This window comes from Carassius auratus, unplaced genomic scaffold (assembly GCF_003368295.1).
Source record: "Carassius auratus strain Wakin unplaced genomic scaffold, ASM336829v1 scaf_tig00006182, whole genome shotgun sequence".
Classification (NCBI taxonomy): Eukaryota; Metazoa; Chordata; class Actinopteri; order Cypriniformes; family Cyprinidae; genus Carassius; species Carassius auratus.
In genome coordinates, this window is record NW_020523735.1 from 11,457 (window position 1) to 37,321 (window position 25,865).

Below are 25,865 nucleotides of genomic sequence, written 5' to 3' on the forward strand. Positions count from 1 at the left end.
TGTAAGCAAACAGTTTAATCACTTAAAGGGGAGTGTTGCACATTATTTCCGTGGCATTAAGCATTTGTCTGTTTGGTCCCACTTGACATTGTAATAATTTTAAATTATAAAAAATGATGTCTTTATGTCTTACTTTTCTTTGTATGTTTATTTTCTAATTGGACCTGCCATTTGGTTTGTTTAAATTTTGTTTTGTATAGTGAATTTATGGCTTGGTTATGTGTCATTCTAAATCAAATCTCAGTAATGGACTTAAGAATTAACTATATTGGCAGCATTTATTATAAGGGTAAAATATTTATCTTATTTAAGTTTTCTCAATCCACAGATGTGTACTGTAATGATTTTGTTGTATAAGTCTCATTTCCCTGGGTTATCTGTTTGCGAGCTTCAAACTGACCTCCAGTATTGTAAGCCATTCCACTTCAGTTGGAACATTTTTTTCTGTATGTATAAATAGCGCAATTAAAATTTTTGTGCCTAAGTTTGTCTTCTTTTTTGTTTTCCTGTAAGTGTAACAAGTGTATGTCCTTTCAGTTTTATCCATAGGGTCTTAACCAAAAATAAATTCCAGGTTGTTTAAAAAAAATCATAATTTAAGAGGGTTTTAAACTGTGTTTAAAATCAGCACCAAAAAAAAAACTTTAATTCTAACAGTTCAATAAATTTTCGAGTGGGACTTTTACTTTGAAATATATGGTTGGGTTTTGAAGCGTTTGCTTGCTTCATGCCACCTCGAGCATCACATGGTAAAATGAATGAATTATGTATTAAGTCTATGGAATTATGTCAAACATCTCTCAGGTTGTCCTGAAACAAGTACAAACAAGACTGGATGAGTTCGTCGAGTGTGTTTAAACCGTAAGCCACATCTTTGTAAGTCTCTTCCCTTTCTCTTTAGATTCACGGGGTCTTTAAAAGCAACAGTCATACTGTTTAATTTCACCAACACCAACAGCTCTAAACACGTACTGTATCACTTCTGTTTGCGTGAAAAGGTAGGACTAAGTTACACTTCTGTCTAACTTAAGTCTCCATACGGGATGAAACTGATAACTGAAATTTTAATAGTTAACGTTATATTAGTTTTAATGCGCGTTGCGTAAGCTTTGTTACTAGACACTTGAGAGACAAATTGTATTAAATTAAAATGTACAGTGGATGACACATTTTTAGTTTTGCATGCCATGGTTTTTGTGAGAAATCTGGTTTCATAAAATATAAAAACGTTTTGTTTTTAAGTTTGGAAATTCATCACATTTTGAGCCAAATAAGCCCCGTTCACACCGCCAGTGACTCTTCTATTCGCTGTGTGTCGCTAGACTCGTGCTGGTAAAACGCTTGTGGGCGTTTCTACTTCTGCAGAGGCGGAGCCAGGGAGGGGCCAGCAACCAGTCTGGGGTGGCACCGAAATCCTCATTATTTCAATATAAAAATATGTTTGTTTATAATGTACTGGACTGTTTTAGTGCCTAAAACACAAACGAGTACAATACATTTCTACTTAACTGTTATTGAGATATTTGTAAATTAGATAAAATAATACTGAGTGCTCATTCAGCTTCTCAAAACTCCCAAATGCTTGCTCTCCAATATTGCATACTCATTGATGAGAAAAATGTGTAAAAGGCCGGAAGTCAACAGTAGACATTATAAGAATATAAAATGAGTTATTTTATGCATTTAAATTGTTTCATTTTCGCATATTTTCTAATATAATTGCACTGTGCTCACAATTATTTGTGCATTAAATTACAAATAAAAAATACGTATCAGTTTGTGCCTTATATTGTAATCTCAAATTGCAATGAATAGTAGAGATCTCTGTGAAATTTTAATACAGTACAAATAAGCTCCGCAACTGTAAACGGAACCGGTTCCCAACCTTAATAATCAGCACCGAGCATGCCTGATTTTATAAGGTTCAGTTGCACTTAAAGGGTTAGTTCACCCGAAATCGTAATTATGTTATTAATTACTCACCCTAATGTCGTTCCAAACATGTAAGACCTCCATTTATCTTCAGAACACAGTTTAAGATATTTTAGATTTAGTCCGAGAAGTCTCAGTCCCTCCATTGAAACTGTGTGTACATAGGGTACACTGTCCATGTCCAGAAAGGTAAGAAATACATCATCAAAGTCCATGTGACATTAGAGGCTCAGTTAGAATATTTTGAAGCATCGAAAATACTTTTTGGTCCAAAAATAGCAAAAACTACGACTATTCAGCATTGTCTTCTCTTCCGTATCTGTTGTAAGAGAGTTCAAAACAAAGCAGTTTGTGATGTCCGGTTCGTGAACGAATCATTCGATGTAACCGGATCTTTTTGAACCAGTTCACCAAATAGAACTGAATCATTTTAAACGGTTCGCGTCTCCAATACGCATTATCCAATACGAATGACTTAAGCTGTTAACTTTTTTAATGTGGCTAACACTCCCTCTGAGTTAAAATAAACCAATATCCCGGAGTAATTCATGTACTCAAACAGTACATTAACTGAACTGCTGTGAAGAGAGAACTGAAGATGAACACCGAGTCGAGCCAGATAATAACTAAAATAAATTTGTCTCCTGATGTAAATGTAACTCTCCACGAATGAATGCAGGATCCGTGTTAAAAGACATGCCATTTTTGTAACATTTACAGTGTCTGCATGAAGAAAATGTTCCCCAGGAAACAAGACTAAATATTGTATTGTTTTTTTTATATATATAGAATATAACTTTCAGCTATTTTTCGGCTATCTCTGAAGCAGTATTCATTGCAGACATTTCAATAGTCCTGTGTTTTTCTTAGACTTTGTCAAATGGCGGGCCTTTGGAGATCTTATCAGGCACTGATGACCAAACATCCATGGACACTGCAGATTATAACTGCTGGTAAGTGCTACAAACTCTCCATCCTCGACTCCTTGACTTTTTTAGCCTGTAGTTGATGTTCCCAATTCCCTTTAGGTCAACTCAATTTCAGAAGCTACTGATAAAATATTTATCTTTCCTGTTTGCACAATCACATCTAAACAGCAAGATTGTTTTTTAGCATCAATAATAGATCAGCCATACAAACAATGAAAAGCTCTTATCAACAACAGTCTGCTTAGCTGTTTGCTAGAACTTTGTGATTGTGGGTTTTACAGGGCTGGAGTATAGATAAAGGGGGAAAGTCTATTTCAAGATGTTGAACTGTTGTTTTAAATGTAAATGTTTTTAAATGTAAACTGTAGCTGAGCTAACACTGAACCAGGAATGCTCACTTAGTTTTTATTTGGAAAATAAAATGAATTTTCACCGCAATTACATCATTCTACCAGAAGATGGAAGTACAAAACAATATTGTTGAAGTTGTTATGCTGAAGACTTTTTTTTTTGTCTTAACATAGATGATGATGTCTTGATTAAAGTGTTCATATCATGATGAATCAAAATGCCCGTTACTTTTTGAGGTCATAGGTCATTGCACTGTGGAAACATAGTGAATTTTTCATATTTCATATATACAAGTTTCAATTATTGAAACCAAGCTTTTGGAGGAAAAGTTTTTCTGAATAATTTAACTTTCTTCTTTTGTATTAAAACTGAGATTTAACAGTATTTTTTCTGAGCAACGCAGGGTGTGTGTGAAGTCGTTAGGAAACGATCACTAATTTTGCAGTTCTGGTTTTTGTGAAGCCAGGGGGGGCTGAAATTACACTCCTCAGCCTTTATTTTATGTTTGATTACTGTGCATTAACTAATCAGACCCATTGGGAATCTTTTCACCTTGTTTAACAAATTGAGTGAATGTAAGTGCACTTTATTGTTAATCAATGAGCCTGCTTCAGCTGTTTGCTGTATTATGAGTCATTCAAACTGTAGTGTTAGGATTAATTGGTGCTAGACTGCCATTGGCAACTAGGCCAAAATGCCTAAAATCATCAGTGGCCTCATGTTACTTAATGGTTGAGAATGTAAGTTTATGTAATCAAGATTACAGACATGAGCTATGATTCACTGCCTTTGTTTCCTCAGGAGGGAGAGGACTTGAATATTTATAGAAACTTTAGCCTTATGGGTATAGGTTTAATATTAGACAACAAGATGCTTAAAACGAGATGGAAGTGAGGTTATTTCAAAATGAAATAATAACTGGATGTTTTCTCAGTGATGTGGCCCAGTGCTTATTCGCAGAGCAAGGGACGTGAACTTACCTTCAGTTAATTCAGTTGGCATTCTTTGGCAAGATAGAAAAACTTCAGTCATGTTATAATGGGTTATAGTAATAGTAATAGTAATAGTAATAATATAAAGAGGCAAGTTTTTGTGGGTCATTTGAGCAGGAGCTTCACGCCCTGGATGTGCATCCCACAAATCTCCATCAACTTCAAGATGCTATCCTATCAATATGGGGAAACATTTCTAAAGGATGCTTTCACCTTGTTGAATCAATGCCACTTAGAATTAAGGCAGTTCTGAAGGTGAAAGGGGGTCAAACACAGTATTAGTATGGTGTTCCTAATAATCCTTAAGGTGAGTGTATATATATATATATATATATATATATATATATATATAGATATATATATATATATATAGATTTATGCCTACATGCCATAATGGATACTCATCACATGCACCAGAATTAGGCTATTTGCTCACACGCGAGCAGCTCCGTCATCTCGGAGACATGTCCTGGCTTTGCGCTAGCCAAATTCCGCCGTGTAAATAGCAAATCTGTCATGGCACGAGCGCAACTGGCTCTTAAAGGGAATGGAAGATGACACTCTGATTTGTTTATTGCACGTTGCGCCCAAAAAACACCCATTACTCATTAAAAGAAAAGGGACAACCCGTTTAGAGCATGTGCCTGGTCGCGTCTACCGTTTTTCCATCATTAAAATAGCAAAACAGTATTTGGACACACCCTGAGTAAACCTGCGCCATGCGCTTTACACTTTAACGTTTAGATCGATAAAATAGGGCCCCTTGACTTTGCAATATTTGCCCACTCTTCTTTGCAGAACTGCTCAAGTTAATTTGATGGTGACTGTTTTTGGACTGCAGTCCTCCAGTCATTCCACATATTTTCAGTGGGCTCTGTTTGGGCTCTGACTATAGGACATGCAATAACATTCCTCTTTTTCTCCTTGAACCACTGTGTGGTCAGTTTTGCTGTGTGCTTTGGGTCCTTGTTATGTTGGAAGCTTAACCTTCTTCCAATTGATGACTTTCTGGTAGAGGGCAGCAGATTTTCCTATTTTGGCATCCATTTTTCCTTCTATCCTGATTAGTGATCCAGTAGCTGCTACAGAGAAACATTCTATGACAGGTTATTACAACATCCATGCTTTACTGAAGGAATGCTGCTATCCGGATGGTGAGCTGTATTGGATTTCCGTCAGACATATCATTTGGTGTTGAGGCCAAATAATAAAATATTTGTTTCATCTTCCTCAGAATCTTTAAGGTGTGTTTTGGCAGAGCTCAGTCATAACTGCATGGGACTTTTCTTGAGGAGTGGCTTTTTCCTTTACAACCCTACCATACAAGCCACATTTGTGGAAAATTTTTGATATTGTTGTCACATGACCATTCTTTGTCATGAATTTCTGCAACTACTTCATAGTTGCTGTAGGCCTCTTGGTCGCCTCTCTGACCAGTTTCTTAATGCACTTTCATCCAGTTTGGAGTGACATCCTGAACAAGGGAGATCTGTGTTGTATCAAATACCTTCTACTTCGTAATATTAGATTTCATTGTGCTTCTAGGTATTAATATAAGCCTTAGAATTTTTTTGTGTTCATCTCCTGAATTGTGCCTGTTCACAACTTTATCCTGGAGATCCTTTGATGGGTGACCCAAAGTTGATTGTTTGCTTCAGTTGCACTACCAAGGACTGAAATGCTCCAGGAAAGCTCTTTTCATGTTGAGATAATCAAAATGACCACAGCTGATTACAGCTGAAAGTCAAATGGCTTTGTGTGCCATTGAGAAGGTGATTAGCTGCACCTGATTGAGTTCACAAATCATTTTTAGGAAGGGGTTGATCAGTGATCTTACATGTTGGTGTTATATCCTTCACTTGGATTGGAGTAAATACAGCTGGATGAAAAGCTGCAAAGCAACAGAATGTGATTATTTCAAAGGGGGTGATTATTTTCTATACCCACTGTAGATGTACATTAAAATGAATGAGTTCTCTATATTCACTTTGTAGGGTACTACAGGGTGATAAGAATGTACCCATTATTTCTGCAATTCCATTTTTTAGTGGCACAGAAATTACTCCGCTTTAACTGATGCACTTGGTTGAAGTGAGAAATGGATTTATTCATAATAGATACAGATGTGAAGAGGAAGAGATTAATTAACAAATTAATAAATTAATGAAAGGGGGGGGATGAAGGTGCTACATTTCTGTTTTCAAGTCATAATCCGTGCTAAATGTAGAGCCGAAAAAATCAATGTCATCCAAATAGGGCAAATCTGAACGTATGTGGCTTGAATGTGTTTATTGTACCGCAGGTAAGCCATGTCACACCGGTCTCATCAGCTAAATGGCTAGGGTTGCCAGAGCCCACTGCTGGTCCCTGTGGAGAACATGCTGGCTGCAAATATGTCCCTGCCAAATTGATCACAGATAATTTCACCAAGAACAAGATGCGTCAATCAGGGCTGTTCTTCCCTAGAGACTCTCGCTCAAGGACAGACGGTGGAAAGTGTTGTGCTGACATCAGCAAATTTCAAGATGCATTTAGCATAGATGAGTGACATACTCCAGTTGGCACAAGATACAGGACAGATTGCTCCTGAGTATGTGGTAAATTGCATTTTATTTGGCACAACATAATGACTAACAACCATGTTTATGGTTGGATGGGGTCGTCTTTGTTAATATAGATAAATTGACCTTTTTGCTTCTGAAATGTATGGTTTTTTAGTTCATTGTAATCAGAGACCTGGAATATAACTTTTAAGTGCCTATTTGTCATGGTTGGTGGTCTAAAGATGAAAGAAAAATTATAATTTGTTATTTCAAATAAATTGTGTTCTTTTAAACTGTCTAATAATAAGAGTATCCTGAAAAAAAAAACCTGTATCACAGTTTCCCTCCAAAAAGGAGTAGTTCCAAAAAAAAATTGTAAAAAAAAATCTTTAAATGTACAAGACTCCAGTACACCATTTAACATCTTGGGAAATTTTCATTTTGGGGAGAGTTCAGCAGTTCTGTTTCCAGCATTGATAGCATTAATTGCTGGGCAACTCAATGCTGTCATCATATGAATAAATTGTAGTTGTTAATGTAATAAGAGACATAGAATATAACTTTTAACCACCTGTTTTCATGGTTTTGATTCCGAAGATGAATGAAACAGTAAAAGGGTCTTCTTAGGACAGTCTATTATTAACAGATGTTTACTCTTCAGTGCTTATCAACCTTTTAACGTCAAGTTTAACCAAGAAGTGTAAAACATAAGTATTTATTATCACCTCACAACATGTTGTTAGCTTTCACCTAGCCTTTGCCCTCCTGTCTGCCTGGTCCTGCCAACCATGATCAATAGGTGGGTGCTGTTTTGATAAGATGACCCAATAAAAGCATGGCAAAGGTTCCTACGCTTTTTCCAGTCCTACTATCCTGGATTATTAGTCTTTCCTTGACATTTTATGAAAAGGTTAGGTCACTTAAAAGGGGCTACGTTGCCTCGCAGGGCTCTATCGTTAATGCAGAATGTCCTTTGTAAACCATGATATTTGGGCAAGTGCGAGGAAGCAGCTGTCTTCTACTTTTAAAGGAAGTTGCATTTTTTTATGCGTGGCTCTATTTCTCTTCCCTGGCAGTTCTGTATTTGACTGGAGAATCATTTTTTAAGGATCCTGCAATTTAGCCAGTCAAGGTGCTGCATTATGAGTGGCAGACACTGCCTGTGTTTAGAAATCAGGGGGTGTTGATGTAGAAACACTGCTGCACCGTAAAAAGCTTGACTTTATATAGTTGTCATTAGTTTTATATTGTATTCTATAGTTAGGCTATAGTTATTCCGAAAATAACAATATTTATAATACAGCTGATAATTGATATGATGGTTCATTATTTTTATATATTTTTAAATATATTATTTTTGTTATAAATGAAAAATCTTAAAAATAAAAATTTATATTATTCTGTTGTTCTTTTTACAATTATTCTTTTCATTTTATTATACCTCTGTAGAGCTCAGAAGATCTTTATTATCTCAACTTCAAAGGTTTGCAAAACTTGTGGCTTACTCAGGGCGCTCTGTGAACTCAGTGTTTTTCTAAAGAGACCGATAATCTAGAAGCAGTGTTAGTCTCACAAACCCACTGCTGGTACCATTAGTCCAGTGCCTGTGTATACACTTAGTCATGTCATAACACTGACTCACTATGTCAGTGTTTGTGTTTGTGGTGGAGCACAAGGACGATGCTCAGAAGTCATTGTAGTTTGTAAAATGCAATCGGAGATTCTTCAGAAAAGGCTTCATGCACTGTGTTTGTGTGGGGTTGAGTGAGAGCGTGACACAGTCTTTCTGTTTGTGGATCCCCCTGCTGTGTCCGTTAACAACCTGCTGGAGAGAGACCAGAGTTCCCAGCATCCTCCTGTCCAAGGCATTTCATCTCACTGCCCTCCTGGTATGGCGTGCTGTGTACAATAGTGGTTTCTCTCCAGCTCGCTATGTGATTTGAACAATGACCTCACTTATCAGAATTTGATCCACCAAGGTTCTATTGCATCAGAATAGTTTAGGATATCTTATGTTGTGGAGTTAATCTTGTTTATTGTTTTTAAATTGTCTCCGTCTTTTGTTTTCCTGTTATTTTATTTTATATACTTTACTGTATTTATTTCGGTACTAAAATATGCAATTTCAGCACTACAAAATTCAGTATTATGATATGCCAGTAGTGTATAATTAAATATACCATGCCCATACTTTTTACTAATGAGATTAAGATTAAAGAGATTAAATTGTAAACCTATTTCAAATTTGCCTTTTATAGCAAAGATCCTTGAGAAAAATGTGCTACTGCTGTTACAGAGTTTCCTAGATGCGAATAGTAGTATCGCATGACATTTTACTATCTGTTGACTCTGGGTCAGTTTAGTGCTTTTAGACTTGAGTGCAGCTAGAACAGTATGTGGCCATCTATGGACATTACTTTTGTTGGTTTAAATCTTTTCTTACAGACAGAACTTTTTCAGTTGGCATTTGAGGCTCTGTCTTAGTTTCTATTACCTGTGGTGTTCCCCAAGGTTCCATTTTGGCCCCATCTCTACGTTTGATAATAGGAGGCATGGAGTGTCTTTTCACTTGTATGCAGATGACACTCAAATAATGCCTCTGAAACAGACTGACAGGAAAGGTTTAGAAACCTTTGCTTGATTGTCTAAACTTGTCTAAACAATATAAGTCCTTATTGCAAGTTTTCTTAAACCTTAATGTGAGTAAAATGGAAGCTATTGTGTCTGGGCCTTCTGTAGTTAAAGAAAAAACTATTGTTAATGTTGCCAGTCTGAAAATCAAAATGACTGTGAAAAATCTGGGAGTTATTTTGGATTCCTCTTTTAAGTATGACACACATATGAACACAGTACGTTACTTCAAGCTTTTTCACCTGAAACGTCTGTTTAGAGTAAAGTCTATTCTATCCCCCACAGATCTTGAAATAGTTACACATGCTTTCATTTTATCTCGCTTGGATTATTGTATTTATATCCTGGAATATCCCAGTCTTCTATTACAAGGCTTCAGATGGTTCAAAACAATGCAGCCTGATTTTTAACTGCAGTACTGCAAACGTTAAGGTTGAACCACTGATGGCAGATGGACTATTCTGACAACGCTTTTCATACTTTTCTGGACTTCTGACAGTGTAAATTACTTGGCAGTCTATGGGACAATCACAAGCCTCACAGTTAAATATCTAAAATTATGTTTTTCCCGAAAAAGAGAAAAGCTTTTACTGGTTTGGAATGACATGAGAGTAAGCGATTAATGACAAAATTTTCATTTTGGGGTGGAGTATCCCTTTAACTGATTGCCGGTGAGTAATAGAGTTGATTTCAAAATACTGGGTCTCATTCACTAATAATTGCGTACAATTTTCTTATTCATACGCACATTTGAACTTCTCACGAGAACTTTCCGCCTAATTCACAACACGTGCGTACGCACGAGCTTGTTCTTAAACTCGTTCTTCTGTTAGTGAATTTGGAGTCTTCTAAATGAGCGCCCGCGTGCACGAGGTTAGTAATTAGCATAATTCACGCCCAAACCATCTCCATATAAGGGCTTTCCACAAATAGGCACTTGTACATAGAAAGACAATTATGGCACCAAAACAAAAGACAAAGAAAAATAACTTTAACGATAATGAACGTGAGGTTTTGCTGTCGGAGGTGGAAGCCAGGAAAAATGTGTTATTTAAAAGTGTATCCACTGGCATAACGGGCACAGGTAAAAAGGAAGCATGGGTTAAACACAGGCTTGGAGATAAGGTGGTATAGGGTGAGAGCGGTTGGTGATGTGGATGAGGTGTGGTTCCAGTGAGTTGCATAAATCAATGAGGACTTCTCTGGGCAACCTAAAGCGACTGAACAGCCATTCGTCACTCTCCGCGAACATATCTGTGCGCTCTCGAAAGATGCGCTCTCTCCTTAGAGCACGCGCCGCGATGTCTTCAAGCAGTACCAAGTGTGCCATGCCTCTAAACACAAGATGAGACACATTAATCAACGTTTATATAAGGATAGATCAGGTGACTGTTGTTTGGACCTCTAAAATATATATATATATATATATATATATATATATATATATATATATATATATATATATATATAATTGGAACTGTAATTATAATGTATCAATAAAATCTAATTATTTGTAGGGTTCTTAACAGAGTCAATATATAATCGAGAGAGTTTTCATGTCCATGAGATTTATCTCGCAAACATGCTTATTAAAATACAATTTTAAAAGTCTTCAGTGTTCTTCATGATCTTGTCTTTACAAATTCCATAGTTAATTACTATGGAAATAATCATTTATTTATAAAAATTTACTAGATATCCCTAAAATGTCAACTAAATAACCGTCCGAAATGAATTACAACCACAATCTCATTACTTAAAAAAACATTTTAAAAACTTATTCAAAAACAGTTTTAATTATATTATTTACATTAAGTTGAGGTAATTGTGAACAATGTGTCTTTTTGGGCAATATGTCACATTTTCAATAGAAATTGGCTAATTGAATATGTGTCCGAGAAGTTGCTGTCGTCTAAGTTACCCATAGCAAATACACCCCTCAAGGAAGAGTGTGTTTTCCAAATCACATGATCTGCTCCACATGATGTCATTTCCTCATGAAGAGAAAACTAGCAAGACTCCAAGGTATGTTCTCCCTCCACATTTTCTGTTATTTCACCTGAAGTAGTGCTTGGGGCACATGTGTACTTATCATATGTCAACAATGTTACTACAATGAATTCATAAATAACTTTGAATTTCAATTTTACTCAGTTGTACATATAATATTTAGAAGAACCTCTCCCTAAAATGCCATGTGGTGTCTGGTGCTAGGCAACCATTTTGATTTTATCCCTAAAAACAGCAAAAATGTCAACTAGGTTACCAGTCACCTATGTTACTCTGCCAAGGTAACTGAGTTGACTAAGAGTAACATAGTTGACATTCATTACATGTTCTTATAGTTTTCAGCAGTTCATTTAATATTCTAATTGTACAGTAACTATAAAATACTTTGCAATAAATATTATAAAATTATAAACTTGTTTTCAGGCAAATCCCTGTGTTCAACAAGGCAGATTCTGCAATGTCAGTGTTACCAAGCTCAGGCCTTCATCTTCAAAGTCAACTCTGCTGTTCCTGCATTGCACCAAGAACAACCAGACCTTGAAGTACAGTGGGATAGAGATGACATTGTTGGTCAGTGGTGTGTCATCAGATATGACGATGAGGTTAAGGACATGCGCGCGCACACACACACATGCTAACAAACACGTGGCACAAGCACACGGTCAAGCACACACACATATAGACACCAGGGCCCGTTCTTCGTACGTCGCTTATTACATCCGAGATCAAATGACACATCCAAGATGATATCATCGTGCTAATCATGATCCGGCTAATTGGGTTCTTCGAACACACCTGTTGTGTATGATTAGTATCGCTGGATTGAGTTATCTGAGATAATTGCACGTTCATGTGTTGTCTTAAAAGGGGATATGTATCGATACTCGAAACCATGATCAGCAGTGCAGCGATTGGCTGGTGGCAAGACGGCAATGTAATGACGTCATATAATTTAAAACGACACCCGACGAAAAAACTTGACAAATTTCTGGACTTTTATAAGGAAACAGCCAAGCAAACAAAACTACATAAATGTTATAATAGATACATGAAACAGATAATAGATGCATGTTTTTATTTTATTAGAATTTTTTAGAATTTAGATTCGCAATTTATAATAGTTGTGCAGTCTTTACATTTTCATTTCAATGTAGAAATTATCTATTCATTTCATTTTATATTTGGACAGATTTGTTACGTGACAGCATTAATGAAAGTTTCTAAAGGGTCAATATGTTATCTGCATCTCCTGCGCTCCATCAAGCCACTCTTATAATAGCAGTATCACTCAAAATAATGCACGACTCTATTATCTGTATAGCATGTGTGTAAGACTCTAATACAATTATGAAGTAATAATTTTATGACAAATAAATATTTCAGTGAGTAAAACTGGCTGTCTATAGTAGGCTGTTATGGACTACACAGCATTTTTTATATTATTTTTAAATAATTTTTTTAATGATTATTATTTTAAATTATTGTCCCTGGATCAGTACGATACTCTTGTAATAAAGTAGCGGAGGTAGTAGACATATTTTGAGTATCAGTTCTGGTTGAAAAGAAGCGATCTAATCCTGTTTACATGAAATAAGGTTTAAGCTAACGGACCTGTTGCTATGACAGCAGCTCCGGGATGAGCTTCGAAGAACCAAACGATCCAAGATCACGCCAAATCATCAACAATCAAATCCAGCTAACTGAGTTAGCCACGTACGAAGAACGGGCCCCAGACGTGTATAGTCCAGGTACCAGAAAGTAAAAATCCTGCCATGATTTTGGATCTGCCTCTACATCTAGAACAGGTGTTTTCACTAACGAGCTCATCTACCTGGTAGAGGAGCTGGTTTAGTGATGGTTGGAACAGCTGCTGGACAGGATTTCTACTTTCTGGCACCTGGACTATACACCTCTGATACACACACACACACACACACACACACACACACACACACACACACACACAGACACACATGCACATGCATAATTGGCTATGTTCTTGGGTTAGAAAATGGGGAGTGTGTTCTGTCTCCGACGGTTTCTTGGGTGCCTGGAAGTTGGAGGGTATGCCAATGTTTTACTTGGGTTCTGACATATAAATGTTTTTGAGATACAACTGTTTGCACTATTAAAATTTTGATCCAATGCAGCACGCTTATTCTGTTAACCAACAGAATAAAACACTATTTGGTTATTGTTACTTATTGCAGTGCACTGTTATTTTTTGTTCAATATAATACACTACTGTATTTCATTCCACAAACAAGATTTTCAAAATGTTTACATGGTTGAATTTTTGTGTAAGTGCTGTTTTTGATACTTTTGTTGTTGTTGTTTTCGAAGTTAGGATCTCTTGCTTATGATATATGTGCTTGTTAATAAAGTTGTGATTGATCCTTGTAAACTGATGTGCGTCTGTATTTCTCCTTTTATGTCATGGAATATTCAACAGGTCTTGATTAAATGCAATAAAAGATTAGCTAACATATAATAATTGATATAGTTTAAGATTGTTTTTTTTTTAAATACATCATCCTTCTTTGTCATGTCAACTATGTTACTTTTGTCAACTATGATACTGAGCTGTCAATTAAGTTACCATTATATTTTTTAATATATATATATATATATTTCAATGGTTCTCTAATCTTCAAGTAAACATTTATAAACTGAGTAGCTGTCAAATATATACCTCAACATAATTTCATCAATAAAATTATCATGAATCAAGCACTTTGGAAACAAAATATACAGACCGTTTACTTCAGTACTTGAAATTTGGGGTTTCAATTGAACAAAATGTGTATTTTCTTAATTAATTGGGTATTTTAATTGAAAAGGTAGGTAAATAGACACATATTCTTCCAAGAGTAATGATTTTTTTAAATGTCTGCCATTTACTTAAAGTTAAAACTTATAGGTTTTGTCCATAACATAGTTGACCAAATAATGAGTAAACTTCTTGTTTTTAAAACTAAATATCTGAAATTAATTATCCCTGAGCTTGGCAATGACTAAAAACAAAATATTTCAGGGATGATTTATCAGGGAAGATAATAATATTTTGTAAATAAATATATTTTTTCCCAGAATTATTCAAACTCAAAATCTCCCACAATTATATATTGACCCAACACATGCTTATAAGGCCCCGGTTGTACATGATTATAGCGTACATGTGGTATAAGTTGTTCTTGAATCTTCGTACATTTAGGATAAATTTTAGTACAAAAGTTTTTGATGAATCATGATTTATTCGTGAAAACGTCCGTACGCACATTTCACGCAAAAATCTGTGCCTATGCATATTTAGTGAATGAGACCCACTGTTTTTAAATCTCAAAATGGTCTTGCAGCCTCATACTTGTCTGATCGTGCATTTGTCGGACCTAGGCTCTGGAATAGCCTCCTCTTATCTCTGAGATCTGTGACCTCTGTACATGAGTTCTTCTTGGCCGGGCATTTAACAAATCTTAATTATGTTTTCAAATCATTATGTGTTCCTGTTTTTTTTTTTTTTTTTTTTTTCTTTATCACATATCTTAGTCTTATACTTGTAAAGCTCAGTGGTGTTGTGTTTATTTGTACTTTTATAAATAAATGAATGAAACAAACAACTTTTAAAACAATTTAGTATTAAAGTATTTTGTGTTAAATTGTAATGAATAATTTTTGATTAACATTTAAATCAGTTATGATTATTTCACTCTTCAGGTTATTTTTGTTTTTCAAAAAAAAAAAGTTTTTATGGTTTCTTAATTATCATCTCCTCTGTGTGAATATAGATAAATGGACTTTTTTCTTTGGAAAATGCTGTTTTCTTGATAACTGAAATCAGAAAACTGGAATAACTTTAACATTCCTATTTTCATGGTTATGGCTCTAAAGATGAAAGCAAATGTAAAAAGGGTCTTCCCAGGACAGTAAAAAAAAAAGAAAGAAATCTTCTTTGTGGTGAGTTCCATTGGTTTTGGTTTCTTTTATTGAGGTTTGTATTCATTTTGGGTTTCCCATACTGGTCAATATCCAGTGAGCTATCTGTTTATGCACACATGCATAATGCATGGCTCTATTTGCTGCCCTCATGGCTTTGACTGCAGGTGATCGAAATGTGTGTGAAGAGAAAGGAGACCTGTGACATTTCCAGGAGTTGGGAGGAAACCGCTCTGTCAATGTGATTGGCACACAGTGTGTGTTTCTTGTGCATGTGTGTGTGTGTGTACCTGTATGTGTGCAAGTGATGAATTGCAGTCTATCTAAAGCTTACCATCACTCATATTCAACAGCTTCTGTTCATTCAGTGTTTCCTCAAGGATGAATGGATAAAACTCTTCAAACTCAAACACTTTCAAGCTCTAGGGTGTTGGGAGGTCTCCCTTGGTTTAGTTGCTTACACTTTGAGATGAAGTTATACATGGATTCACTTGTAGTCTCAGTGGACAGTACTAAATTCGTGGCCTAATGGTTAGAGAGTCGGACTCCCAATTGAAGGGTTGTGAGTTCGAGTCCCAGGACGGCAGGAATTGTGGGTGGGGTGAGTGCATGTACAGTGCTCTCTCCACCCACAATACCACGACTTAGGTGCCCTTGAGCAACTGCTCCCTGGGCGCCGCAGCATAAATGGCTGGGTGTGTGTTCACAGTGTGTGTGTGTGTGTGTTCACTGCTCTGTGTGTGTGCACTTCGGATGGGTTAAATGCAGAGCACAAATTCTGAGTATGGGTCACCATACTTGGCTGAATGTCACGTCACTTAAAGGATTTTCAAGTATGTCAGAGGGAGCGTGTCTAATTTTATTTTGAAATACCTTGCATCTTTGTCAGGGTAGATTGTGGAACTTTTGATACTGGTTTTGATGAATAAATAAGAGTTTGGTTTTACTTTCTGCAATGACTTAAATGTAGCCGTAGTGATCTCAGAAATATATTGCATGGCTTGTCTGACTAAACATGTTTTACAGGATGACATCTGTCCCTGCTATTAGGAAATAGCCCCCTTTGGTGTTCGTAAGGGGATCTTCATGCAATGTGAAATAAACAATGTGACATTTAAAGGTCATTGTGGGGTGAATTTTTGGATTTCTTGAAGTCTTTGCGCTGTTGTTTTACTATAATTATGGACTCAATTATTTTGAGTCCTTTGCTGTTATTTTTATACATTTAGTAATGAATATGTGTTCGAAACATTGTAGAAGAATAATTAAGGTTTAAAAAGTATGAACATGTAATTGGTAAACTGGCAAAAAAAAAAAAAAATGTAATCCAAATAAATTTTTGTACAATTTACTAAAATGTATTCTGAATTGTCAGAATTAATGTTACATGATCCTTCAGATCTAATCATTTTAATCTATGCTGATTTAGTGCCCAAGAAACATTTTTTATTGTTATCTTTCTTAAATATTTCTTATGGAAACATATAGTATTTTTCTATTTATATTTTTCATTCCTTAATATTTCTCTGAAAAATATGAACTGCATTTATTTAAAATAGAAGTCTTTTTTGACATTATAAATGTATTTTTCTTTGTTCACATGCATTTTTTTTGCTAAATAATAGTTATAATATAAAAGAAGACCCCAATCTTTGGGAAGTTAGTGTGAATGATACCGTAAAGGTCACAAAAATTCAAAATTTGTTATCTTTTGCAGCTTAGTAGATCAACCAAAGACCTTGTATGGCACATCTCATTTCTCAGTTAGGGAATGGGGTGGCAGAAATTTGAATGAGTGTTTCGTGTCAGTTGTCCTTGGCGTGGTTACCTGGGTGCAGGCTTTCACGCTGGGCAATGGGGGCAAAAAAAAAACCCAAATGGCACCCCCCTCTCTCTCCCTCCTTCATTTTTACTCCCTCTCTTCCAGGCTCTCTGGTGGGTGTGGGTGATGTCATCTCCCAGCAGCTGATTGAGCGCCGTGGGCTGGCCAATCACAGCATAAGACGCACCACCAAGATGATGAGCATCGGCTTCTTCTTTGTCGTAAGTCTCCTGTGATTCTGTGTTTCATTTGCATATGTGTTTCTCTTGAGATTCTCCAGCTTTGTTACTTTGCACTAATGTAATTTAAAAATACTGTAGGGGCAAGAGAGTTCAAATTGAGCTTTGAAACTCTGCATGGGTGTCATTCTGTGAAAGTAAAATTAAGATTTTAAGATTTGTAGATTTGTCTTCATTTGTTATAAAATTTTGATTTTTTTTTTGTGTCTTTTGTAATTTTTTATATTCTTAAAAAAAGAAGAAAAAGAAAAGCTTTTAATGGAGAAAGATCATTTTTGGCCCAGAATGGTATATATATATTAAAAGGTATTTTTTTCTGTGATGGCAAAGCTGAATTATCAGCATCATTACTCCAGTTCTTAAGTATCACATGATCCTTCAGAAATCATTCTAATATCCTGATGTGGTACTCAAAACAGTATTTTATTAGTAACAAATGTTGAATACATTTTCCAGGGAGATGAATAGAAAGATAAAAAGAACAGCATTTAAATCAAATCAAAATCTCTTGTACATTATAAATGTCTTTTTGCTCATTATGATCCTGAATTAATGCATACTGAATTTAATTTTTTTTTTTTTTAAATGGTGGTGAATACCACAATATTTATTTTTGTATTATACATTTTGAATGAAGACAATGTAAAACATTTAGGGCTACAATAACCTTGCAAACATTTGATCAAATTCTGAGATTTTTTCATTCTCCAAAGGGCTTGTTATTTCAACCTTATTTTTTTTTTTTTTGCATATGAAATCAGATTATATTTAGAAGTCCCTGGGTTAACAAGCAAACCATTGGCTCCTTGCTTTAAATAAAATAATAATACAGCTTCAAAAAGGCAAACAATAAAAAATAAAATTCTTAATGAACTCAAATGATTACAGATCTGTTATTTTATGACCATTACAGATAATATGTGTAGGGGTGTCATTTGTTGAATCAGGTAATGAAGTTGCAGATCAAAATGATTGGCATGCACACAGTGATTGATATATTAACCCCCCCCCCCCCCCCCCCCCACACACACAAAGCACTAATGCACTAGTTCTGTCCAAATGACTTAAAGTCTAATCTGCAAATGGCCTGTATGATTCAAAGCTTTTACAAGCCTGAGCACATTTGATTCAGCCTTTTAAACATCTGATCTTCGTTGTTATTATTAGTGCAGTAAAATCTGTTTCACTGCTGTTAGAACAAAAGACTGAACTGCAGGTCAGAACTTCAGGTGAAATTCGTCCTGCATCTCCTGAAATGAAATCTTTGAAAGATCTTTCTGTCCATTGAGCAATAATTATATTGCATCTCTGACGTTCTGTTTGCAGTATAGGGTTATAGGCTGTATCGATCAACCAATTTAAGCAGAAGCTCAGTATTAATCATTTTATGTCATATAGCATAATTTTTTTTTGCTAAAAGGAAGGGAAAGAATGCAGAAAGACAATATATAGCTGCTGTATATTCACTGTACACTGTAAAAATTAAAAAAGGTCTTCTCAAATGAAGTGCACAGCTGTCGGTATGCATATGCATATGCATAATTTGCCATTGGTGGGTGATCTTACACTGATGCTGCTAAACTGCAAATTATAATTGCATTAAAAGAGAGATTTAGCAAAGACTTCAGTTGTCACTGTCACATTAATTTGGCTAAAACACCCCCGGGAGACTTTGTTTGACACATTTATTGATCAGTTTGCTAATCAGTCCCAAGCTGAAACCACACTGGGAAACAAAGGAAAGCTCATTAATTCACAGAGGATTGGAGCTAATTACAGCCTGCTGTTTCATAATCACATCGTGAACAAATAAAACCACTGGCACGGCCTCAAGATTCGGAGCTCGTGTTTATGATTGTTTACTGAAGTGTTTAAAGTGCTACACATATGTGAGATGAGTTTGATGAAGTTTTCTGTGTCTTAAAGGGTCCAGTGGTGGGTGGATGGTATAAGGTGCTGGACAAACTGGTAACAGGTGGTACTAAAAGTGCAGCTCTGAAGAAAATGCTTGCTGACCAGGTGAGGCATGTGCTGTGTATTGCAGTAATTGTTTTGTGTGTGTGTGAACTACATGTTATTCATTTATTCATAGTTACAGTAGTACATATTTGTGTATTACAAGACAAAACATTGAGATCAATTCACCAAAAGAATACATTATTCCTATAGATAGATGGATAACCTGAGTTCAAATCTGGCATGTATCATTTTTTCATGCTGTTCTCCCTCTTCACCCCATCATTTCCTCTTCTCTCTCCACTACAGTATTAATAAAATAAAGTCAGACCTCAACATTCGGTATATTACAAAATATCTTTGGTAATAAATACACACATGTTTTCCTTAGAACTGACTGTTGTGGGTTTTTTTGTGTGTTTTTTTTGGGAGTATGCAGACACATGTAAAGTGCTTAGGAGCTTCTATTTATTGCTGTTGCTACGTGCTTTATCCCTTTTGGGTATCTCATCTGAGCCCTCCCTTCATGCATGTCAAGTAATCCATCCTCTGATAGGCAGGCAAACAGAGTGTTTGCGTAAGTCATTGTTTACATGATTGGTGGAATGAATTTACAGGATGAAGCGGACAAAGGCACACAAGACAGGCCCTCTCCCCATCACCGGATTACACCCAAACAACAGCGTTTCCAACGCCAGCCTGCTCGCCCACATTTATCCAGAAAAGAGATTCTAGGGCTATTTTTAGAGACCCACTTTCTAAATTTCTTAAAGCCTGTACGGCTAGTGAGAAGTTGTGTGTGTGGTTGCTTTCATCTGTAGATATAATATTTTGTTTATTGGGAGGCGTACAAAAGCTTATTAAACCTTAAAGAGTTCTTCAGGTGTTATTGATTCAGGTGTTATTGGATATTTCAGATAGCTATTAAGAATAATTTATTCATAATATTTTACAAAAAAGACAAAGACTCCCAAAGACTCCCACAGTCAGGTAGCAGGTACTCTATATATATATATATATATATATATATATATATATATATATATATATATATAATTATTATTTTTTTTAATGGGTTTGCTAAACGCTATACTTGCTATAGTAAAAACAATAAATTATGCATAATTACATGTAACTAATCCTAATCAATACCATATAGTAAGTACATGTAGTTAATTAGTATAACTCAGTACTTAAATGTATAATTTCACTCTAACAAAGTGAAAATTTTTTGTTGTTTTTTTTTTTAGTTTTTTTTATATTTCTTCTATGCTACCTCGCCATTTCAACTTTGGAAACAAAAAAAACACTGTGGACTTTGTATACAAAAGGAATTGCAAACGGGCTGTTTTCAGTCTGATTGGTTTCTGTAACAAATCTATTTGGGATGTCCTTTGGAAAACCAAAAAGCGATCTAGTGTGCTAATAATAAATGGATGCATCAGTCTGTCATTGTGTCCTTGATAACTTTCAGCATGTTCTATGCATATTTCAACAGATGTGAAAATGTGAGACAGTAGTCTATAAATAAACAATTAGGTTGGATTAGAAGTATAATGGTATTAATTATGAACATTTAACTTGATTTATCATGTACATTTATGTGTCATCTATGTATTTTGATATTTTGATATAAATGAATGTGAAGGCTTCTCTGAAGTAGATATCAGGGAGATAGAGATGAGTGTTTAACCAGATCTTTGTATATCCACAGGTGGGCTTTGCTCCATGTTTCTTGGGTGCTTTTCTGGGAATTTCCGGAGCGCTCAGTGGACTGACCGTAAAAGAGAATGTGGTCAAACTCAAGAGGGTCAGTTGTCATCACAAACTTGAATTAAATACAAGTATTGTGACAACATGAAAAAAAAAAAAGCTTTTTTTCACAGAACCTGAAACTTTTGGATTATTATTATATTAATTATTTGTATAATATTAACTTTTATATTCATTTTCTTCTAAATATAGAATAATATAACATCTAAAATAAAATATTGCATAATATTCCTTATTTATATAAAACCACTATATACACCAAAACTCCTCTCAAATTGTGATTTAAGTTACATCAACAATTATAAATGCACTGGCCTAAAGGTGTTTTTTTTTTTATCCCAGAGTTCCCTCACTGCCAGTGTACATGCATTGAAATACCATCAGATGTCCTGAAAGTCCACTCACACACCAGATTTCTGTCTTGTGACCCTTAAATTGGCCCTTCATAATTTCTGCTGATGGGGATTGTGGGGATGGAGGGCCGCAAGGAGTGACTCATGGGCTTGTAGGAACAACGGATGATGCAGTATTGTCTCTTTGAGTGGTGCCATTAATTATTGATGTAGGAAAGGTGTCAGAGTTGAAATGAGGCTGAAAGGTCAGTCACCTAAATGTCAGAAATGACAGAAATCTAATGATAAATGCGCTCATTAACCCAAACGGGAGAAATGTGAGCTGAAAAACAATTACTAAAAACACATTTAGTGAGGCTACTTTGTGACTCGTCTTAAAGAATAGCACTCCGATCCATTAAAACATGTTTCATCCCTGTTGGTTATTAGTAGGGCTGTTTTTGGTTTAAACAGGTCCTCTGGAGCTGATTAAAACTCATGGTGTGACGGTGTCCACCGTTGTTTCTAATGACTATAGTTCAGGCAATTGGGTGAACAAGAGTGACGGATCACTCAGATCACAGTTCGGATGATACTTGCAGAAGTGCCCTTTAAGGCAGAGCTAAATGACACCCTGATGCTGGAATGGCAGCTTTTGGTGCTCATTAGTCAGTAACTTAGTGGTTAAGGCTCTGGTGGAGTAATGCAAAGGTCATGAGTTTGATCTCAGGTTGGATGGCCTGAATTGGACAGTTCATGTGTGAACCTGTATTCTGATTGTGTCTAACACTTAACCCGGATGGTGTCTTTAGGGAAACTGCTTCACTTAGTGAACTGAATGTCGCTTTAGATCAAATGCACCTGCTAAATGAAAAGAAACCTTAACCTCATCTGGATTTTTCATTGGATGTTGCTATTATTCAATGATCAGTATAATGTCTTTTTCTTTCCTTTTTTTTATTTATTTTACTTTTTTGTTGCTTTTTTCCACTTTCATTTTGTTGCTTTTTATTATTCTTTTTCTTTGTTTTTTTTTTCAGTTTCTTTTCTTTTTACATCTCTTTTCTTTTTCTTGTTCTTTTTTTTTGCTTTTTTCTCTTCTTTTTGTTTTCTCTTTACCTTTCCTTTTTCTTTGTATTCTTTGTCTGATTCTTTATTTCCTTTTCCACCTCTGTTTCCGTATGTTCAAAATTTTCTTTCATTCATTCTTTCTGTTCACATTTTCTTTTTATTTCTTTCTTTCTTCTGTTCATTCATTCGTTAATTCCTCCATCCTTCCTTCCAAACTTTCAACTTTCCAAACTTTCAATCAAGAGTTCTTGGAAATATTCTGAAGTTAAACATTTTGCTATAAAACTGAAATTCAACAATTATGGACTGAATTAATTTAATATTAAATTTTTACATAATGTATTCTAATAAACAGATGATCGAAAATAAATAATTTTCAATGTGATAATGTTTTTTTTAGGGTGAAGTGTGTAATTTCTGTGCCAGTAGTGGCAGCAAATTAAACTGCAAAAAAAAAAAATACAATTAAAACAAATAACAGTTACACACATCATCCTTAAGGAGAGAAAATTAAATGTTAGTCATTTAATATAATTAAATTATTATTATTCAACTTACATATTACATGTAAATTACATGAATAAAATACATTATATTTCATAAAAATACACAGCAAATCTCCATTTACTCAACATAACTCTAACTACACTTTACACAAGTGTACACAACTGGCTAAGACATAAAGTCACTAAAACCATTTATGTTGCCTGCATAGTCTGTAGAGTCAGGTTTTATTACTTTAACCTACTTTAACAAAAAGCAAAGTGGATGCAACACCATCATCGGAAGTTAGACTAGAGAGTGGCCCCACTGTTTTTATTGGATGGAATAGTTAAGTGTGCATTAGCTTGCAGAAAATGATTAGAACCAAAAACTCACACAAAAATCATTATTCTCTTCATGAGCCATTTGATGCTCTATAACCTGGTTCTATAACAGAGAGATCATTGTCATAATGAAGTGACAAGAATGCAGCACATTTGTGTCTTTGGGGTTGTTCTTAAAAATTGCCAACAGCTTTCTATCAGTGGGCAGATTCCAGACCATTCAGGATGGTCTTTGATGTTGCTTACTTCTGAAGATACAGCATATTAGCATCCCTGTTGTGTTCTGTGTCTTTGTGTATTCCAAACGGTCCAAAAAAAATGAAAAGCTCTCTGCTCCTGAGGGGCTAAATTCCTGTGATGTCAAGCTCAGGAGAAACAATATAATGACGTCTCGGCCCCGCTGTAGTTTCACCCCAGGTGGCCGGTTCCTTGTTCATTCTTAATTAGAAACTGTTAAGGCAAAGAGTACAAACAGAAAGAGCACAAGTTTCAAATACTGGCTTCTTTTACACACTCAATCTCACTAAGTTGACCTTTCAAAAGATGGCACTAGAAGGGAAAGGCCCCTCGCGTTCCAGATGACTTGATTTTTTTATGGCACCAGAGAAAGGAGGGTGTTGACTTTCGCTTGATGCAGTGGGACTGAATATGGAGCTTTCAAAAAACTATTTTGTGTCTGGATAACAGAAGATTCAAATGATAATGAAAACAAGGAGTAATAACCACTCCGAATGGTTTTATCTATTTTATCGCCCTGGCATATGGGCAATACAAAATAACAATAATTAAATAATTATTATTATTTAAAATTAATATTTTTGTCAGTTTATATATTTACTCTGCATTTTCCGTATCCCAATAGGACTACATGGATGCTTTGATCTCCAATTACTATGTAAGTGTTTTCCTGCTGTGCTTGACAATCTTTTCTTTTGTTGTTGATTCAGTAATGTTCTATGTAATACAACGTCTCTTCATTTCTCCAGCTTTGGCCTCCGGTGCAGATTGCCAATTTTTATTTCATCCCCCTCCACCACAGGTAAAACCACCCTTTTTAACCTCAAAAGTCAAGTGATCATTAATAATGAGAATGTGTCCATTCTAGCAGGGCGCTTTGGGTTAGTTCACCCAAAAATTCTAATTCTGTCATTAATTACTCAGCCTTAGTCCTAAACCCGTAAGACCTCTGTTCATCTTTGGAACACAAATTAAGATATTTTGGATGAATTCTGAGAGCTCTCCGACCCTCTTATAGACAGCAATATAATTACCACGATCAAGGTCCAGAAACATAGCAAGGAGATTGGTAAAATAATCCATGTGACATCAGGGATTCAATCGTAATTTTACCAAGCTACAAGAATACTTTTTGTATGTAAATAAAACAAAAATAATGACTTTATTCAACTATTTGTCTCTTCCACATCACCCTGGGGCCATTCTGGAGAGTATCCACTGAACGCAAACTGCGTTTTCTATTCTTTGAGATGCAGCTGACATGAAGACGAATTGTTGAATAATGTCGCTATTTTCATTTTTTGTTGTTGTAACTTGATACTTATTACTTGAATCTTTGTTATTGTAAGTAGGAGATTTTTTGTAAATAAAAGCTTGTTAATTTTTTTTATTTTCTCTCTCTTTCTCTGTATACACACATATACACACACACACACAGACCTAAAAACCATCTGGATTTGTATTGTTTTCTGTATTAATGTTTTAAGACATGAATGTGTTATTTGCTTTTGGCCACATTCATTTTAAATAAACGAGTTCTAATACAGTTCTATGTTTATTCTTGTGTTTTTCAGAATGGCTGTTGTTCAGATCGTGGCTGTTGCCTGGAACGCTTACCTTTCCTGGAAAGCCAATAAGATTTAATGAAATGCCCGACATTGACCACTACCTCACACATGGGAACATTTTTGTTTGTAGTTTTTTTTAATAGTTGATTTTTATCAAATAAATGTAGTAGCCTATTCACACACAGGTGCAAAAAGCTTACAGTTTTCTTAACACAGGTCAAAGTTGACAGTATCATAATTCTGACCTCTGACATTGTATTAATATTTGAAATTAACACTTGAATTTTTTTTTGTGTGATATAGATTCTGAATGTATATTAATTCAGCACATTTGATTTATGTCCATTTTTTTTTACCAGTGTTTAGATGGTGAATTTTGGTTTGTCAGTAACTAACAGCAGGCCTGTTTATTACAGGATGTGAATCCTTTTTGAGTCATTTTTTTTTGTCTTCTGTGGTCACAATAATTAGGTTTAAGGAACATGTGATTGACAGACATGTAAAGTTATGGATGTTATGTCTTCTACTGAGGCATTGGATTTAGAAACACAATAAAAAGCTGTGTATAAAATACATCTTTCACACAAGCCAGAAAATTCATTTCCTTTACTTCTGATGCATTTTACAACTATATGATTCAAAGTGCTGAAAAATCATGACGAATTCAAAGGATATAAAAAATTATGCATCACATTAAAACACCACATAACACATCAACA

The 25,865-nt window shown here is 35.3% G+C and overlaps 1 protein-coding gene across 2 annotated transcripts; it reads left to right on the forward strand.

Moving 5' to 3' along the window:
• Positions 1-710: 710 nt before the first annotated feature.
• LOC113071144 (protein Mpv17-like) lies at positions 711-25,719 on the forward strand. 2 transcript variants are annotated; one of them, XM_026244504.1, is made up of 8 exons: positions 711-861; positions 2,803-2,885; positions 17,249-17,364; positions 19,309-19,401; positions 21,053-21,148; positions 24,204-24,236; positions 24,328-24,380; positions 25,153-25,719. In XM_026244504.1, the coding sequence occupies exons 1-8, from the start codon at positions 836-838 to the stop codon at positions 25,220-25,222; spliced, it is 570 nt and encodes a 189-aa protein (XP_026100289.1). In that variant the 5' UTR covers positions 711-835; the 3' UTR covers positions 25,223-25,719. The 2 variants fall into 2 exon arrangements, with proteins under 2 accessions (XP_026100289.1, XP_026100290.1); XM_026244505.1 differs by having other exon boundaries at positions 736-876.
• The last annotated feature ends 146 nt before the right edge of the window (positions 25,720-25,865 follow it).

Coding starts and splice junctions, on each gene's coding strand:
- LOC113071144 (XM_026244504.1), top strand. CDS start 836: ATGAGTTCGTCGAGTGTGTTTAAACC. Junction 862..2,802: donor TCGTCGAGTGTGTTTAAACC/GTAAGCCACATC, acceptor TGTTTTTCTTAG/ACTTTGTCAAATGGCGGGCC. Junction 21,149..24,203: donor ATGTGGTCAAACTCAAGAGG/GTCAGTTGTCAT, acceptor GTATCCCAATAG/GACTACATGGATGCTTTGAT.